General features: G+C 42.2%; 2 protein-coding genes across 2 annotated transcripts in view; both read left to right on the forward strand.

Annotated features, from left to right (window-relative positions):
- The window catches only part of LOC140718521 (uncharacterized), a 182,864-nt gene that overhangs the window by 162,320 nt on the left and 3,488 nt on the right, over positions 1 to 17,056 (forward strand). The gene's annotated exons all lie outside the window — the stretch shown is intronic.
- Positions 1 to 17,056, forward strand: part of LOC140718519 (tumor necrosis factor receptor superfamily member 3-like) — a 110,247-nt gene that overhangs the window by 39,798 nt on the left and 53,393 nt on the right. The window contains exons 8-10 of the mRNA XM_073032473.1: positions 4,962 to 5,105; positions 6,739 to 6,832; positions 10,931 to 10,990. Of these exons, the coding sequence (XP_072888574.1) occupies positions 4,962 to 5,105; positions 6,739 to 6,832; positions 10,931 to 10,990 (298 nt within the window). The remainder of the gene's footprint in view (positions 1 to 4,961; positions 5,106 to 6,738; positions 6,833 to 10,930; positions 10,991 to 17,056) is intronic.

Consider the following 17,056-nt stretch of genomic DNA (forward strand, 5'->3'; position numbering starts at 1 on the left):
TTCCAAACACTATTATTTCCATTTTATTTTCAATCGCGATCACTTCCCGTCAATGGAACAGAAACACTGCGGGCGGCAGGTCCCAACCTGCGCCGGCTCCCGAGGTCTGCTGGGTCCTAAGGTCCACAGCACTGATTCCCCGGGTGCTAAACTGCACCGCACTGAGACAGGTTAAATGGGACAAGTGGGGTCTGTGCTGGGTTTGGGTATTTGATCCTCCACAATATTCCGTGTGGGAATTTAAACTGGAGGTGGCAGTGGTTTCTTTTACGAGGTCGAGCTGCGAGCTCAACATCAACCCGGCACGGATGGTACGGGACTCACTGGATCGATAATCAACCTGGCACGGGAGTGATCTGTCACTAAATCGAACTCGGGAACCTCCGTTCTCTAGCCTGGTGCTGATCTGACTGCGCCACCAGCTGACCGGAATGGGGGGGGGGGGGGGGGCGGCAGGGTCAGGGTGAATCTTACTAAGAAAAATTTAAGCCAAATACAAAGTTAAACACTCAACACTGTGTCAACGCAATGACTTAAAATGGCGGACGGTGTCGGGATCTGGCTTAAAATGTCGGATGGCGTTCTTCTTCCTCGGTTGATAAGTATGAGTTGTCCGTAAGTCGGATGTTCGTAACTCGGGGACTACCTGTATGCGCAGTAGAGAGCATCGTAACAAACTGCATCACTGCATGGCATGGAAACAGCACTATCGTGGACGGGAAGACTTTACAACAGGTAGTCAAAACTGCCCAATGCATCACTGGCACCAGTCTGTTCACCAACAAGGATATAAATACACAAAGGTGCAAGAAAAGGGCCAGTAACATGAAGGATCCCACCTGCCCTACTCATGGACTGTTAGTCCCACTCCCATCAGGGAGGAGGCTACATAGCATCCACACCAGGGCCAGCAGACTCAAAAAGCAGTAAGGTTGATCAACACCTCTACCCACTAACCTTCCCTCCACATCCCCAACTACCACTGCTTATCATTTTGTTATGTACAGACACTCCGGTTTAGACCATATGCCCTATCTATGTGTCTCATAATTTGATAAACCTCTATCACATCTCCACTGAGTATTCAATATTCCAGGGAAAACAATCCCAAGTTTGTCCAACTTCTCCTTAAACAGTGCCTATAAAAAGTATTCAACCTCCCCCCCCCCCAGAAGTTTTCATATTTTATTATTTTTCAATACTGAATCTCGGTGGATTTAATTTGGCTTTTTTGACACTGATCAACAGAAAAAGACTCTTTACTGTCAAAATGAAAACCGATCTCTACAAAGTGATCTAAATTAATTACAAATATAAAACACAAAATAATTGATTGCATAAGTATTCATCCCCATTTAATATGACACACCAGATCGTCACTGGTGCTGCCAATTGGTTTTAGAAGTCACATAATTAGTTAAATGGAGACCTGTGTGCAGTCAAGGTGTTTCAATTGATTGTAGTAAAAATACACCTGTATCTGGAAGGTCCAGATGTTGGTGAGTCAGTATCCTGGCAAAAACTATACCATGAAGACACAAGAACACTCCATGCAACTTTGCAAAAAAGTTCTTGAAAAACATGTCAGGAGACAAGAAAATTTCCAAGTCACCTAATATCCCTTGGAGTACAGTTAAGACAATCTGTGGAATGGAAAGAATATGGCAGAGCTGTAAATCTGCCTAGAGCTGAGTGACCGTACAAGAAGGGGACTAGCGAGGGAGGCCACCAAGAGATGTGTGACAACCTTGGAGGAGTTACAAGCTTCAGTGGCTGAGATACGAGAGACTGCGCATTCAACAACTGTTGCCCAGGTTCTTCACCAATCGCAGCTTTATGGGAGAGTGGCAAAGAGAAAGCCATTGTTGGAAACAAAAGCTCACATGAAATCTCGGTTAGAGTTTGCCAGAAGACGTGGGAGACTTTGAAGTCAGCTGGAAGAAGGTTCTATGGTCTGATGATACCAAAATTGAGCTTTTTGGCCATCTGACTAAACGTTATGTTTGGCGTAAGCCTAACACTGCACATCATCAAAATCAAACCCCCCTACTGTGAAGCATGGTGGTGGCTGCATCATGCAGTGGGAATGCTTCACTGCTGCAGGCCCTGGAAGGCTTGTGAAAGTAGAGGGTAAAATGAATGCAGCAAAACACAGGGAAATCCTGTAGGAAAAGCTGCTGCAGTCTGCAGGAGAACTGCAACTTAGGAGAAGAATTGTTTTCAACAAGACAATGACCTGAAACATAAAGCCAAAGCTACACCGGAAAGGCGTAAAAAGAACAAATTTAATGTCCTGGAGTGGCCAAGTCAGAGTCCACACCACAATCCAATTAAGAATTTGTGGCTGGTACTTCAAAAGAGCTGTTCACTCACAATCCTCATGCAATCTGACAGAGCTTGAGCAGTTTTGTAAAGAAGAATGGGGAAAAATGCAATGTCCAGATATGTAAAGCTGATAGAGACCAATCCACACAGACTCAAAGCTGCAGTTGCTGCCAAAGGAGTATCCACTAAATACTGACTTGAACGGGGTGAATACTTATGCAATTATTTTGTGTTTTATATTTGTAATTAATTTAGGTCACTTTGTAGAGATCAGTTTTCACTTTGACACAAAAGCGTCTTCTGCTGTTGATCAGTGTAAAATAGCCAAATTAAATCCACTGAGATTCAATGTTGTAAAAACATGAAAACTTCCAAGGGGGGTGAATACTTTTTATAGACACTGTAGATATGATTCTCCAATCCAGGCAGCATTGTGATGAACCTCTTCTGGACCTTCTCCAAATCTTCCACATACTGCCTGTAATGTGGGATTCAGAATTCCACACTATATTCCAAATATGGCTTCACAAATGTTTTTTTATGTGTACAACATGTCTTTATGACTGTTGTGCTCGATGCCTTAACTGATTAAGGCAAGCGTGCCATATGGCCTTCTTTACCATCCTATCTACCTGCGTGGTCATTTTTGGGGACCTGTGGACTTCCACCTCAATATCCATCTATTGGTAATTGCTCTTAAATATCCTGCCTTTTACTGCAGACTTTCCCCCTTTCGATTGACGTACATTTTAGGGACAGCTTCTTCCCCTTGGCCATTAAATTTATGAATGGTTGATGAATGCATGAATGCTACATCACTGTTTTGTTTCTTGATATACTGTTTATTTAGTTTTTGTATATTCTTATGGTAATTTATAGTATTTTTATGTATTGTACTGTACTATTGCCACAAGACAACATATTTCAAGACATGCCAATGTTACAAATATGATTCTGACCTCCCAAAGTGCAACGCCTAAGATTTGCTTGGATTAAACTCCATCTGCCATTTTTTTCCAGCTGATCTATATCTTATTGTATCCTTTAACAACCTACTTCACCATCCACAATTCCCCCATTTTTATGTCAGCCATTTAAATTGATTATAATGTGAAAGGAATGGACTTATACTGTTGCCTGAAAGCTGTGAAGGTGAGGATTGGATTCTCTTTTCAGATTTAACGGAGAATGATTGAGAAATTGACAAGAAAAAGTCAAGCAGAATACTAGACCAATACAGTCAGTAGCAGAAAATAACATAAAATGGCAAATGATAATCTGGTTCATGTGCATGTCTTTTTCTTACATGTTGACCCAACACGCCACAGCAGTGTAAATACAGATGGTGAATAACATCAATCTTTGTGATCATTGAGACACTATATATTGGTGAATATGGAAGTGTTAGAGAAATTGATATTCTGTACCTGCTTTCAGAGAGGAAAACACAGAAAACTTCTAGTAATAGTGGTGAATGTTGGTCTGGGGTGAATAGAGAGCTGAAATAGATTAATGAAACATAGCAGTGGAGAAATTAATGACACTGATAACCAACAAATCATTAGGATCTGATTACCTACATTCCACATTACTGTATTAAAGAGTTGTCTATAGATGTAGTGGGTGCACTGGTTATCACACAGACCAGGTAGCACAGAATGAGTCAATCAGGAAATATTAGAAACTGTTAAAAGGAAATGGTAACAGGAAGGAGTAATAGGACGGGATTGACTCTCACGCAACAGATCAGCTCATTCTGAGGATCAGAATCAGGTTTATTATCACTGGCATACATCTTGAAATTTGTTGTTATGCAGCTGCTTAATATTTATAGCAATTCCTATTTCAATTTTCCAACATCTGCAATTTTTGCTTTTTGAGTGATTTGTTAAGTTTGCTACTGATACAAAGCAGGTTGCAATGTGAGTTCATGGGAGAATATGGACAGGATAAGTGAATGGGTGACATATGGTAGATGGAATATTAAGTTCTTTATCCACTTTGATTAATAATGGCAGAATGGTGTGCTTGCAGAGCTCTAGTGGGATTGTACCTGGATGTTGTGTACATGTCTGGTGTCTTGGCCTAAAGATTGACATATTTTTGATAGAGGAGGACAAGAAGAATTCCTGGGATAAGGAATTGTCTCATAAGGAAAGATTAACCGGATCATATTATTGTAACGTCTACAACCCAACCTTTTTTATGCCATGGACCCCTATTATTAACTGAGGGGCCCATGGACGCTTGGTTGGGAAACCTTGTTCTGGAGTTTAGAAGAAGCATGAGAGATATCACACAACACTTTAAAAATTCTTAGTGGGATTAACAGGAATAACATTTTCCCTTGCTGGGATTATCAGGAACATGGGGTCAGAGTCTCAGAGTAAGAGCACAGCTACTTTGAGAGGCTCACCAGCTGTGCGTGTTTAAGACCAAGTGTGATATATTTTTAGATTTTCAGGGATATGAGCTAATTACAAGAGAGAGGTTTTGAGCTACAAGATCTTTTTGAATGGTGGCACAGACACAAGGGATTTAGCAGCCAAATCCCGATTTAGTCTTCAGTCTAACTTCAAACAGAAAGCAGTATACTTTAATTCATCGTGGATCTCATAAATGTTTTGTATTTACAGAGCTGGGACTTCAAACTAAAGAAAACTGTACTGCCACTCGCAATACGATATGTGAGCCCAGGGAAGGGTATTATTGCATTGATGGCTGTCAGATGGCCAGAAAGCACACAGCATGCCCACCTGGTAAAGGAGTTAAAGAGAAAGGTAGGTTGATGGAGTGCTGTTACTAAGTGCTGTGCCCTGGGCAGGACAGGGGAAATTGAAATCACAGGCACCAACTGGAGTTTGCTCTGAGGATGGCTGCCTGAGGCCCCCTACTGGCAACGGCAGCTTGCTGTTAGTTCTTTGAGTGTAACTGGAATGGTCTTTGGATTTGTATTTTAAGAAGCTAATTCATCCCACTTCCCATTTTACCCGCTATTGGCCAGGCTTGAGTTTTAGCCACCGAGCCTGAGGCCTCAGTCGATCAGAGTTGACCATGGATATTGTGTCCTAGCTGTCTAGGTATACAAGCCTGGGCAGTACAACATGGAGAGCAAGCTGTTGTCCATGTAGCAAGCTCCACATCTCCATGCATCTGATGAATCTAAAGGAACGGCAGAGACTGATACAGTTTGGTACCAGCAGCATCACAGGAGTTGCCAGTCAGCATTGAACTTAATGTTGGACTGCCCTAAGTGCTCCAGCACTGGATTTACTCCCGAGGCCTTCCCCATGACTGGGTATGGTCACAAAGCAGTGGAAGCTTGAGATCAGAGTTTTCCTTCTCCTAGATGAGCTGCCAGTCTCGGCTGACTAGCCCCATCTGCTCTAAGCGACTGGATTTAAATTGCCTATAACCTGCCTTTGCACCTTCTGTTAGTAGAAACAGTTCTGCTAGTTTTAGTAACTAAATCACACGTGAAGGCCAGGAGCTAGACTTGGTTTTCAGAGGCTTTTTGGTTCACACAGCATTGGGAGCATTTAATAGGTAGTGGGAGTTTGTCCCCATTACCACCCCTGGCTATAACAACCTTAGGGAACCAACCTTCAGCCTCTATTGCCCATCTTATTGCATGACTGCGTGCTCCTGACCACAGAAAGTCTGAGGTTCTACACCAGTTCTTTGTTAAACAGCTTGATGTAAGACCATAAGACATAAGAGGTAAGAGCAGAATTAGGCCATTTGGCTGAGCGGGTCTGCTCCACTATTCCATCATGGTTGATTTATTATCCCATTCTCCTGCCTTCTCCCTGTAGCTTTCAATGCCCTTACTAAACAAAGACCTATTAAATATACCCAATGACTTGGCCTCCAGAGCCATCTGTGACAATGAATTCCATAGATTTACCACCCTCTGGCTAAATAAATTCCTCCTCATCTCTGATATCATTATTATTTTGGTAGTGCTTTATCTGGCCTCTTCTCATGCTGCTATTCCTAAGTCTGAGCAAATTCTTCAGCTGACAGAGGCCCACACACTAATCCACCATGAGGAAAGGAATACACAATAATTTATTCCTCTCCTGTGCTGCTCGGAGTTGGGAGTGTTATTTGTACAGTGGTGTGACCAAGAAGCATGGGTATTTTTCTAGACCCTAGTAATTGACTGACGGTATTTGTGGATGTTAAAACAGGTTCAAAAATTCTGTTCTTAAACACTGAGAACTACTCAGTGAAGTGGATTCTTTGATATTTTCAACATGCTGCAGGTGACAACTTCATAACAGTTGAAAGTGGAATTGCACATTTATTTAACTATTTGAAGAGGAGTGTGGAAAGAAGTAACAAGATCTCTCTGACACTGGTATTACAGCTTTATAAGTTACCCACAATAACATTAATTGTGTGTTTCAGGAACACCTTTCAAAGATACAGTGTGTGAGAAATGTCCTGACGGAACATTTTCAAGGGAAGCTTCAACAACTGAAGAGTGTAAGAACTGGACAGTGTAAGTACCTCAGACTCCACGGTATCCATGTTCAGAAAGTACCACCTCTTGTTGATTTTTCTCAATACCTCCTTTCTTTTTGCCCCAAACCACCAGGGAAGAGGCGACACAGCGACCATGCCAGGACCACTAGACTCAAGAACAGTTACTTCCCCCAAGCTGTCAGTCTGATCAACACCTCCCCACATTAACCCAACCCACCACTCCCCACACTACTACATACACGTCACCCAGCATCACTTTATGTACACATAATCAGTCTGTGTGTTTTGTAGGATTGCTTTTATATTTATTGTGTTTTTATTTCTTTATTATGTTCTTTAAGAACATAAGACGTAAGAGGAGAATTAGATAAATCGGTCTATCAAGTCTGCTCTTCCAGTCAGTCATGGCTGATTTATTATCCCCTGCAACCCAATTCTCCCCAAAACCTACCACATGACCATAAGGCATTGAGGCAGAATTTATGCCTGTTGTTTTTTTTTCAAGCTACTTCGAATCTGGAGTAACAATCATTTTGTTCTCCTTTCACAAACGAGAAAATCTGCAGATGCTGGAACTCTAAGCAACGCACAAAATGCTGGAGAAACTCAGCAGGCCAGGTAGCATCTATAGAAAAGAGTATATGCGATGTTTCAGGCCGAGATCCTTCAGCAGGACTGGAGAAAAAAAGACCTCCTTCACATTTGTGCACTAAAGAATGACAATAAGCCATTTTTATTTATTTACTGAAGTGCAGCGTGGAGTAGACCCTTCTGGCCCTTTGAGCTGCGCTGCCCAACAGTTTCCTATTTAATCCCAGCCTAATCACGGGACAACTGGTAATGACCAATGAACCTACCAACCGATACATCTTTGGACTGTGGGAAGAAACCAGAGCACTCGGAGGAAACCTCCGCAGTCACGGGAAGATTGTACAAACTCCTAACTGTCAGCTCAGGAATTGATCCCAAGTTGCCCCAACCTCAATCTTGAATCTTTCACAATCTGCCTTTCAGAAACAATTAATCATTTGCACTAATGTACTGTTAACAAGATAGAACCTGGTTGAAAACACTCTTCTATGTTTCTCACTTCTTTAATTAGAGGGAACTAAAGAAACTGCCTGGCCCATTGATGTACATTTGGAAAGTATTTCCCTCCTTTTGCCTTGTCCTGGGTGGGAGATCTTTCAGTGAATTGTCTCATTGTCTGGATCTTCCTTTCTGTACCCCAAATGTAAGTCTCTCATTTCAGGAATAACTGGGAGCTTTTGCACTTAGGCAGCAACTCCCAGATGAAAAAAATTAGCAGACTCATTTAATTTGGAGAGTGTGGAGTTCCTTACAGGTCTGCAAAAGATGAGAAGTACTTTTCTTCATCCTTATGTAACCACACTACAGAAACAATGCTGATCTGTCTTTGTACTAATTGTGTTCATTCCAGTAAACCCTGTGTGTAATCTGTTTAATTGATGTTTTAGAACATAGAATAGTACAGCACATTACAAGCCCTTCGGTTTTTTTTATTGTGAATGTGGTGTCTCTGATGCTCCGTGCCTGTGATGCTGTTGCAAGTAAGTTTTACATTGTACTTGTCATAGACACTCAGTGGCCACTTTATTCCAGTACCTCTTTGCCTAATGACGACACCACTGAGAGTATGGTCGTGGTTTTCTGCGGCTCTACCCGATCTACTTCAAGGTTGGATGTGTTGTGTATTCAGCGATGCTCCCCTGCACATCACTGTAGTAAAACATGGTTAATTGAGTTTCTGTCAGCGTGAACCAGTCTGGCCTTTCTCCTCTGATCTCTCTCACAAGATGTTTTTTGCCCACAGAACTGCCACTCAGGTGATTTTTTTTTGTTTTTCACACTATTCCCTGTGAACTCTAGAGACTGATTTGCATAAAAATCCCAAGAGATTGACAGTTTCTGAGATGTTCAAATCACCCCGCCTGATACCAACAATCACTCCATGGTGAAAGTCACTTGGGTGACATTTCTTCATCATTCTTCCCCATTCTGAGGTTTGGTCTGAACGGCAACTGAACCTCTTGACCTTGTCTGCATGCTTTTAGGCATTCAGTTGCTGCCGCATGATTGGCTGATTAGATATTTGAATTAACGAGCAGGTGTACTGATGCAGTTCAAAGTTCAAAGTAAAATTTATTGTAAGAGTACATATATGTCACCACATACAACCCCGAAATTCTTTTGTGGGCATACTGAGCAAATCTACAGACTGTAACTGTAACTAACTGTGAACATCAGGAACTGTAATCTGCCACTGTAGATATAAATAAATACCAATAAATAATGAGCATGACGTAACAAGATAAAAGAGTCCTTAACTGAGTGTAACTATCCTCTTCTGTCCAAGAGCCTGATGGTTGAGGGGTGGTAACTGTTGTTGAACATTGTGGTGTGAGCCCTGAGGCTCTTATACTTTCTGCCTGGATGGTGAGGATCTTTGATGGTGGATGCTGCTTTTCTATGACAACGTTTCATGTGGATGTGCTGAATTGTTGGGAGGGTTTTACTTGTGATGTACTGGACCGAGTCCTCTACCTTTCGTAGGATTTTCCACTCAACGACATTGGTATTCCCATACCAGGCTGGAATTCAGCCGGTCAGCACACTCTCCACCACACATCTGCAGAAGTTTACCAAGGTTTTTGATGACACGCTGAAACTCTGCAGACTCCTGAGGAAGAAGAGGCTCTGTCGTGCTTTCTTTGCAGTTGTATTTATATGAAGGTGTACCTAATAAAGTAGCCACTGAGTGTACGTATGTTTCAGTTCAGGTGATGCATTTCCACTTAAGGTATTTCTAAAAAAACCTGAAAATGAAAACATACGTATATCATACATTCTCTGCATAATTCAAGTATAATCATAATTTGCACATAACTTTGTAAGCTGAAATACAAAAAATCCTTAAGTATATTTTTACATATTCTACATCAAAAAAAATGTGTTGAATTGTTGAGCAACACACAAAATGCTGGAGGAACTCAGCAGATCAAGCAGCATCTATGAAGGGGAATAAACAGTCGATATTTTGGGAACGAGATCCTTCATCTGGACTAGAAAGGAATGGGGCAGACGTCAGAATACAAAGGTGGGAGGGGGGAGTATGATGTAAGAAGCTGGGGGATGATAGGTGGAAGAAGTAAAGGGCTGAAGGAGAAGGAATCTAATAGGAGAGGACAGTGGATCATTGAAGAAAGGGGAAGCGTAGGGAACCACCTTCCTCCTCGCCTGATCTCAACTATCATTTGCTAACATGTACTCCTGCCCTCCCCCACCACCTTCATTTTGGCTTCTGCCCACTTCATTTGCAGTCTGGATGAAGGGTCTGGGCCCAAAATATCAACTGTTTATTCCCTGCCTGACCCACTGAGTTCCTGCAGCATTTTGCTGAATATTTTCAGCATCTGTAGATTCATGTGTAGGTGTGAGTTGAGTTGTGCACAGAGCCTGCTCCAGTTTTAGTCAAGAACATGGAGAGAAGGGAATTAAAACACAGGCAATCTCTCAACATTGAGAATGACGTTATCAAACTCCAGCCACCTCACTTCTCCTGTCTGTTTGCATTCTGACTGGTCGTTTTTAACTTCCATCCTGCTCTTCCCTTTCCATTTATTTATATATTCGGGTCTTTTGGTCATTTCCCAACAGACCAGACCCTACAACATTACACAGACAAAGGGACTCAACTGCCCCTTAATGTCTACATTACTTTATCAGATCAGGTTTTCTGTTATACCTGGGATTGTTTTATTTAACATTTTTTACAGAAGTCGACATTGGCACAGTGGATGCACCTTCTGTGACTCAGAAGTTTGTGGTTCAAGTCCAATTTACAAGACCTGTGCCCCTGAATCTAGGCTGTTGTTGCAGTGCAGTGTCTCGGGAGAGATGTTAAACCAAGGCCTTGTCTCCCCACTCAGATGGAATTGAAAGATCCTGTAGATCATTGGCTGTTGACATTTTTTCTGATCGACTGGGAGTTCAATAACAGATCAATTGTAACAGTTTTATTATAATTAAACTTTGAGCAACTATCGCGGGTACTTACTGTATATCGATTTACGTTTTTCTATATCTTCCTCAGATGTGAAACACTGAATCTTAAACAGGTTGAACCAGGGAGTGCTGAAGCTGACGTGAAATGTGAAGCAGAGAACAACAGGCTAATTGCCATTTATGTTGTTGTGCCCATTATTTTGCTTGTAATTCTTTTTGGTCCCGTGGCATGTTATTTGTGGAAACAGAAACATAAAACAGGTATGTGAATGAACTACTGTGTGCATAGAACATAGAATATTACAGCACAGTACAGGCCCTTCGGCCCATGATGTGTCAACCTTTTAACCTACTCTAAGATCAATCTAACTCTTCCCTTCTACATAGCTCTTGTTTTTTTTCAGATTCTGATTCCGATATACTTTATTTATCACATTGTGTAATGACTGTTGCAATGTACAGACATGAATTTATAAGTCTAATGGCTGGTAGAATGAAGCTGTCCCGTAACCTGTTGGCCCTGGCTTTAATGCTGCAGTAGTGTTTGTCAGACAGAAGCAGCTGAAACAGTCTATGGTTGGGGTGACTGGTGTCCCCAATGAGATTCCCAGCCTTCTTTACGTACCTGCTGCTATAAATGTCCTCAGTGGAGGGAAGTTTGCACCCATAGATGCGCTGGGCTGTCTGTACCACTCTCTGCAGTGCCCAGTGATCGAGGTTGGTGCAGTTCCCGTACCTGGTGGTGATACAGCCAGTCAGGATACTCTCAATGATACTCTCCCTGTAGTAGGTCTTGAGGATTTGGTTACCCATGCTGAACTTCTTCGTTCATCTGAGGTGAAAGAGACGCTATTGTGCTTTTTTTTTGCCACACAGCAGTGTGTACAGTCCAGGTGAGATCTTCAGTGATGTGTATACCGAGGAGCTTGAAACTACTCACTCTCTCAACTATAGTCCCATTGATGTTGATCAGGGTGAGCCTGTCTCCTTTCCTCCTGTAATCCATGATCAGCCATTTTGTTCTTTGGACATTGAGGGACAGGTTGTTACCTTGGCACCATTGTGTCAGGGTGTTATCCTCTCCTCTGTTGGTTGTCTCATCACTACTAGAAATAATTTCACAGTACTTCTTGTGTTTTTGTTTTTGATAGATAACCGGAACTTTCAAAGCCCCACGGTAAGTACATAATATCTCTCCAATATTTAAAAGGCACGTGTATTAAATTGCAATGACTGCAGAATTAAAATTGACATCATAATGTAAAGACTGCAATTTAATTTAACTAATGTCCTGTTATGTTTTCCATGCACATTATTTTTATCTTGAAACAATGCATAATTTCACCAGTTGCAAAGCATGTTTAACGGTAATATCAGCTGATGGCATCTGAAGCGTTAAGTGTTTAAGTACCGAGGTTACTAATAAGGCCTTGAGACAAAGGGAAGAATTAGGCCTTTCAGCTCATTGAGTCTGCTTCACTGTTCACCATGGTTGACTTATTTTCCATCTCATTGGAAGATTGTGAGTAGTTTTGGTCCCCAAATCTCAGAAAACATCCAGGAATGTAAGGGTTAAAATGTGAGGCTAATTTGATGACTCTGGTCCTGTGCTTATTGGGGTTTAGAAGAATGAGGGGAGATCTCATTGAAGCCTGCTGAATATTGAAAGGCCCAGATATAGTGGATGTGGAGAGGATATTTCCTATACTGTAATTGAGGAGTCTAAAACCAGAGGGTATAGCCTCAGAACAGTGGGACATCCCTTTAACAGAGATTAGGAGAAATTTCTTTAGCCAGAGGGTAATCTGTAGAGGCCAGTCATTGGGGATATTTAAAATGAAGGTTGATAGGTTCTTGATTAGTAAGGACGTCTAATGTTATAGAGAGAAGGCAGGAAAATGGGGTTGAGAGGGAAAATAAATAGCCATGATCAAAGGCTTGATGGACATAGGAAATTCTGTTCCTGTGTCCTATGGTGTTATAGAAACTAGTTGAGATGATGTGATGTGTCTGTTGTGGAGGGGAGGAGTAATAACGTGGTGTAATGTTGGGGAGTCAGTGCTGCACAGTGTGGTTGGCAGAACCAGGGCTGATGAGGAATAGTATGGATGATAAGACAGGATGCTTTCAGGTAAGATGTCACTGGTGATATTGATTGATAGATATTTCTATTTTGGGCTGGTGAAATCCCAGATAAACATGATGAGAATGTGGAATGTGGGACAACATTGGGAGTCTAATGTGAAGATGGAGAGTGACGTGGAAGGTGATTTGAGAAGATCATGAAATTTGTTTCGACTGTCAGTTGCTTCAGGATGGTTTGTCTCTACTAATGGAGCAATAATAAATATCACAGTAATTGAAGCTGATTTAACGATGATATCCATGAAGGAACATTTTTCATAGTTCAGCTGACGGAGGAAGGCAGAGATGTTCCCAGCCAATGGGTCTGTAGTTAACTGAAGGTGAAATGATGAGAGTTCTGCCCATGTTGGGAACCACAGAGTCCTTGTGCCATTTATGATAATGACGAGAGTCGGTGTAGGACATCATAAGGGAAATATCATGTTACATTCATTCTCATAGACAGAGTGACAAAACAAATACCACTTACAAAATTTGATTTTCTAAACTAGTGATTATAATAACTTGTTTACCTCTGCAGTATCACAATGGAGAGGAGAAGGTGACGGAACGTCTCAGAGACCAGGAAAGGGCAGAGTAAAGTGGGAGAAGTGAGTACATTCAAACAACCTCTCATATATTTCACACAACTAATCTTAACTGAAATTTTCACATACAGGCAGGTAACTTTTGACCAACCGGTCTACTGGAGAAGGAGATGCTCAGTTTAGAACATTAGTCAGCTCAAACCTTTTCTCTATGTCAGGTTGTCTCCTTGTTGAAAGCTAAATAATTCATCAATTCATCCCAATAGCAATGCGGTTTTGAGAGGACTAGAATGCAAGAGCAAGGACGTGATGCTGAGAATTTATAAGGCATTGGTCAGACTGCGCTCTCACTCAATCTTAAAAATAGCCAAGAACTCTGCCTCCATAGAGTTCCATAGATCGGTGGTCCCCAACCACTGGGCCGCGAGGAAACAATATGATTTGGCGATATGAAACGATGAGTCAGCTGCACCTTTCCTCATTCCCTGACACGCCCACTGTTGAACTGGAACACACACGAGGTATTCAGTCACCTAAACGCAGTGATACCCCAGTGCCAGGGATCACTGGTTGGCCTCGGGTAACCGGCTACCTTGCGCAGCCGGCGAGAAGTTCTGTTGTTACTGGCCTGGGATGCGGACAGATGGGCGCCGCCTCTAAACCTGTTTAGCACACTGGATGTTCGTGGGGAACCCGGTGCTAAAATATTCGCAGACAACCTAATTCGGGCTCAGGGTTTCGTAAGTAGCAGAGCAGCTACCTGACTGCGATCTACTGTAAGTCATCCCTCGAGCCAAACTTTTGTCAGCTGATAGATGTTACCTACCTATAAGGGGGGGGGGGGGGGCGTGTGCCCTGTCGCACTCTCACTCGCTCGGTCACTCTCTCCAGACTGCAACCACCACGGCCCCGGCACGGGGACATCCGACCCTTACCTTGTCCTCTCACCCCACCCACGACCAGCCGCACCTGGCCAAGGCATCTGGTAGCAGGCGGGCGGGAATCTGGAGGTCGGGCCTGGAGGCTGTCTGATGAGGCATTGAAGCCCTCAAATCTACTTTGGTACCTTGAGTCCAAGCACCCTGCACTTAGAGACAAACCCGTTGAGTTTTTTTGAGCGGAGAAAACGTGAGTAAGCAGGACAGAAGCAAGTGCTGAGAACAACGAAAACTAAATTGCAGAATAGACTGGACATAAGGAACATATTGCTGTCTCCCATCTTCCTTCAATGGGACCGTCTTGTTGCAGGGAAACAAGCCCAGGGCTCCCACTGATACAGCGATACAGTATTGGTGTGTTGCAATGATTGTATGTGTTCATACGAGGAAAATATGCGCTGTGTGTTTAATATCCAAACTTTACTTAAAATGTTATGAACCTTTTTTGGGACTCCTAAGGTCACAGGACTTATGACTAAACCATAACACCTTGTGAAATGCCTCCTGCAAATTCCAACTACAACTTACCTTATGATTTTGCTCCACCCGTCTCTGGTTGAGAATTTTTCAATTTCCATGATGAATTCTTACGTCAGTGGTGGACGCTCTTTTGGAGAGGGTTCTTGGGGACAGGACTTAAGAGCATTTGGAAACAAATAGACTTATTAGGGATTGTCAGCGTGGCTTTCTGAGGGCCAGCTCATTCCTCACATTCCTGATTGAGATTTTGAGGAAGTGACAAAACAAATTGATGAAGGTAGAGCACTGTTGTGGACTTTTAGTAATGCTTTAGACAAGATTCTCCATGTTAGGCTCATCCAGATAGCCATGAGACATGGGATTCATGGAAACTTGGCTGCATGGATTCAGAATTGGCATGTCCACAGAAGGCAGAGAGTTGTAGTAGATGGAATGTATTCTGCCCAGTGGTTGGTGACCAGCATTGTTGTGCAGAGATTCCCTACAATTTGTGTTTTTATAAATGTCTTGGGTAAGAAAGAGGAGAAGTGAATTAGTAAGCTTGCAGATGACATGAAGGCTGGAGGTGTTCTGGATGGTGTCAAAGGTTGATGTAGGTTATAAAGGGATGTGAAGTTGGGTGGAGCAGTGCCGGATGAAGTTCAATCAAGGGAAGTATGAAATGATACATTTTGGAAGATTGAACTTGAAGGCATTCCTTCTTCTTATTGGGCCGTTAGTTCCCAGTAGAGCGTAGACCGTGAAAACCCTCCCTTGGAATTCATCAATGTTTCTGTAATCTATTGTATTCACTGTATAGGGGATTGGCCTATACAGCTTCACCCTGTTGGCCAGCCTTACCCATTTCCAACTCTCACAATGGGTTGGACTTTCAGAGGCTACTTGAAGACACAGTACAAGGTTATTGACAGGGTTCTTAGCAGTGTGGAGGAACAGAGGGATCTTGGGGTCCAGATCCATAGATCCCTCAAAGTTGTAGCTCAAGTTGATAGGTTGATTAAGAAGTCCTGTGGTAAGCTGGCCTTCAGTGGTAGGGAGATTGAGTTCAAGAGCCACAAGATAATGTTGCAGCTCTCTAAAACTGGTTCAAACACACTTGAAGTATTGTGCTCAGTTCTGATTGTCTCATTATAGGGAAGGTGTGGAAGCTTTAGAGAGGGTGCCAAGGAGGTTGACACTATTTCCCTTCAGGGAGCCTTGCTGAATTTGCTTGTTTAAATTATGATGTTTCTACTGTGCTGCTATTTCATCCTTAATTAAGTAATTTTGACCATTATTTGCAAAACCAGTTTGTCTCCCTTTCTGTTGACAGTCCTTTGGTTCTTCTTCAGAACTTAAGGATTTGTGGGAGATCTATAAACAGCGCATCCACTATACAATAGCCACAACTTTTCGGACCGAGGATACAGGCCATCAGGGTCTTGTCTGTGTGCTCAATAGTTTCATCATGTAAAATCTGTTTAATTCCTTTGCTGTTTCTTCACTGCCCATCATTGTTTTTTTGGGTCTCATTGTCTAACTACTGTCTGTTCACTTGAACCACTGTCTTTCTTTTGTATACCTTTGCGATATACCTTTGAGGAATATGAAATATATTCCTCAATAATTTGCCCTCAGTTTATTTTTTATTGCCAATGTCATCATTCAGATTCAGTTTATTGTCATTTAGAAACCTCAAATGCAATGCAGTTAAAAAATGAGACAACTTTCCTCCAGAATGATATCACAAAAGCATATGACAAAACAGACTACACCAGAAAATCCACATAACGATTGGTAATCCCGAATCCAGAGTCCAGAGAGGCTGCTGCATATTAATATCGCACTACCGTTTTAGCGCGTTCCCCGGAAAGGAGCTCCAAATCCACCAGACAAACAAGACCAAAAACTAAAGCTACAAGACCTGCACAAAACCACATAGTTACAACATATAGTTACAACATTGCAAACAATAGCATAATTGATTAAAAAAAAACAGACCATGGGCACAGTAAAAATAGTCCAATGATGTTAAAGGACTATAAGTTCAAAAGAAATCACCACACAGTTTCTTTGCTGGATTCTGCATTTATCCCAATCTTCAGGTCTACCTATAATTTTTGCTTCCTTGTGCATTTCTTCCTC

Source organism: Hemitrygon akajei, chromosome 29 (assembly GCF_048418815.1).
Source record: "Hemitrygon akajei chromosome 29, sHemAka1.3, whole genome shotgun sequence".
Taxonomy (NCBI): Eukaryota; Metazoa; Chordata; class Chondrichthyes; order Myliobatiformes; family Dasyatidae; genus Hemitrygon; species Hemitrygon akajei.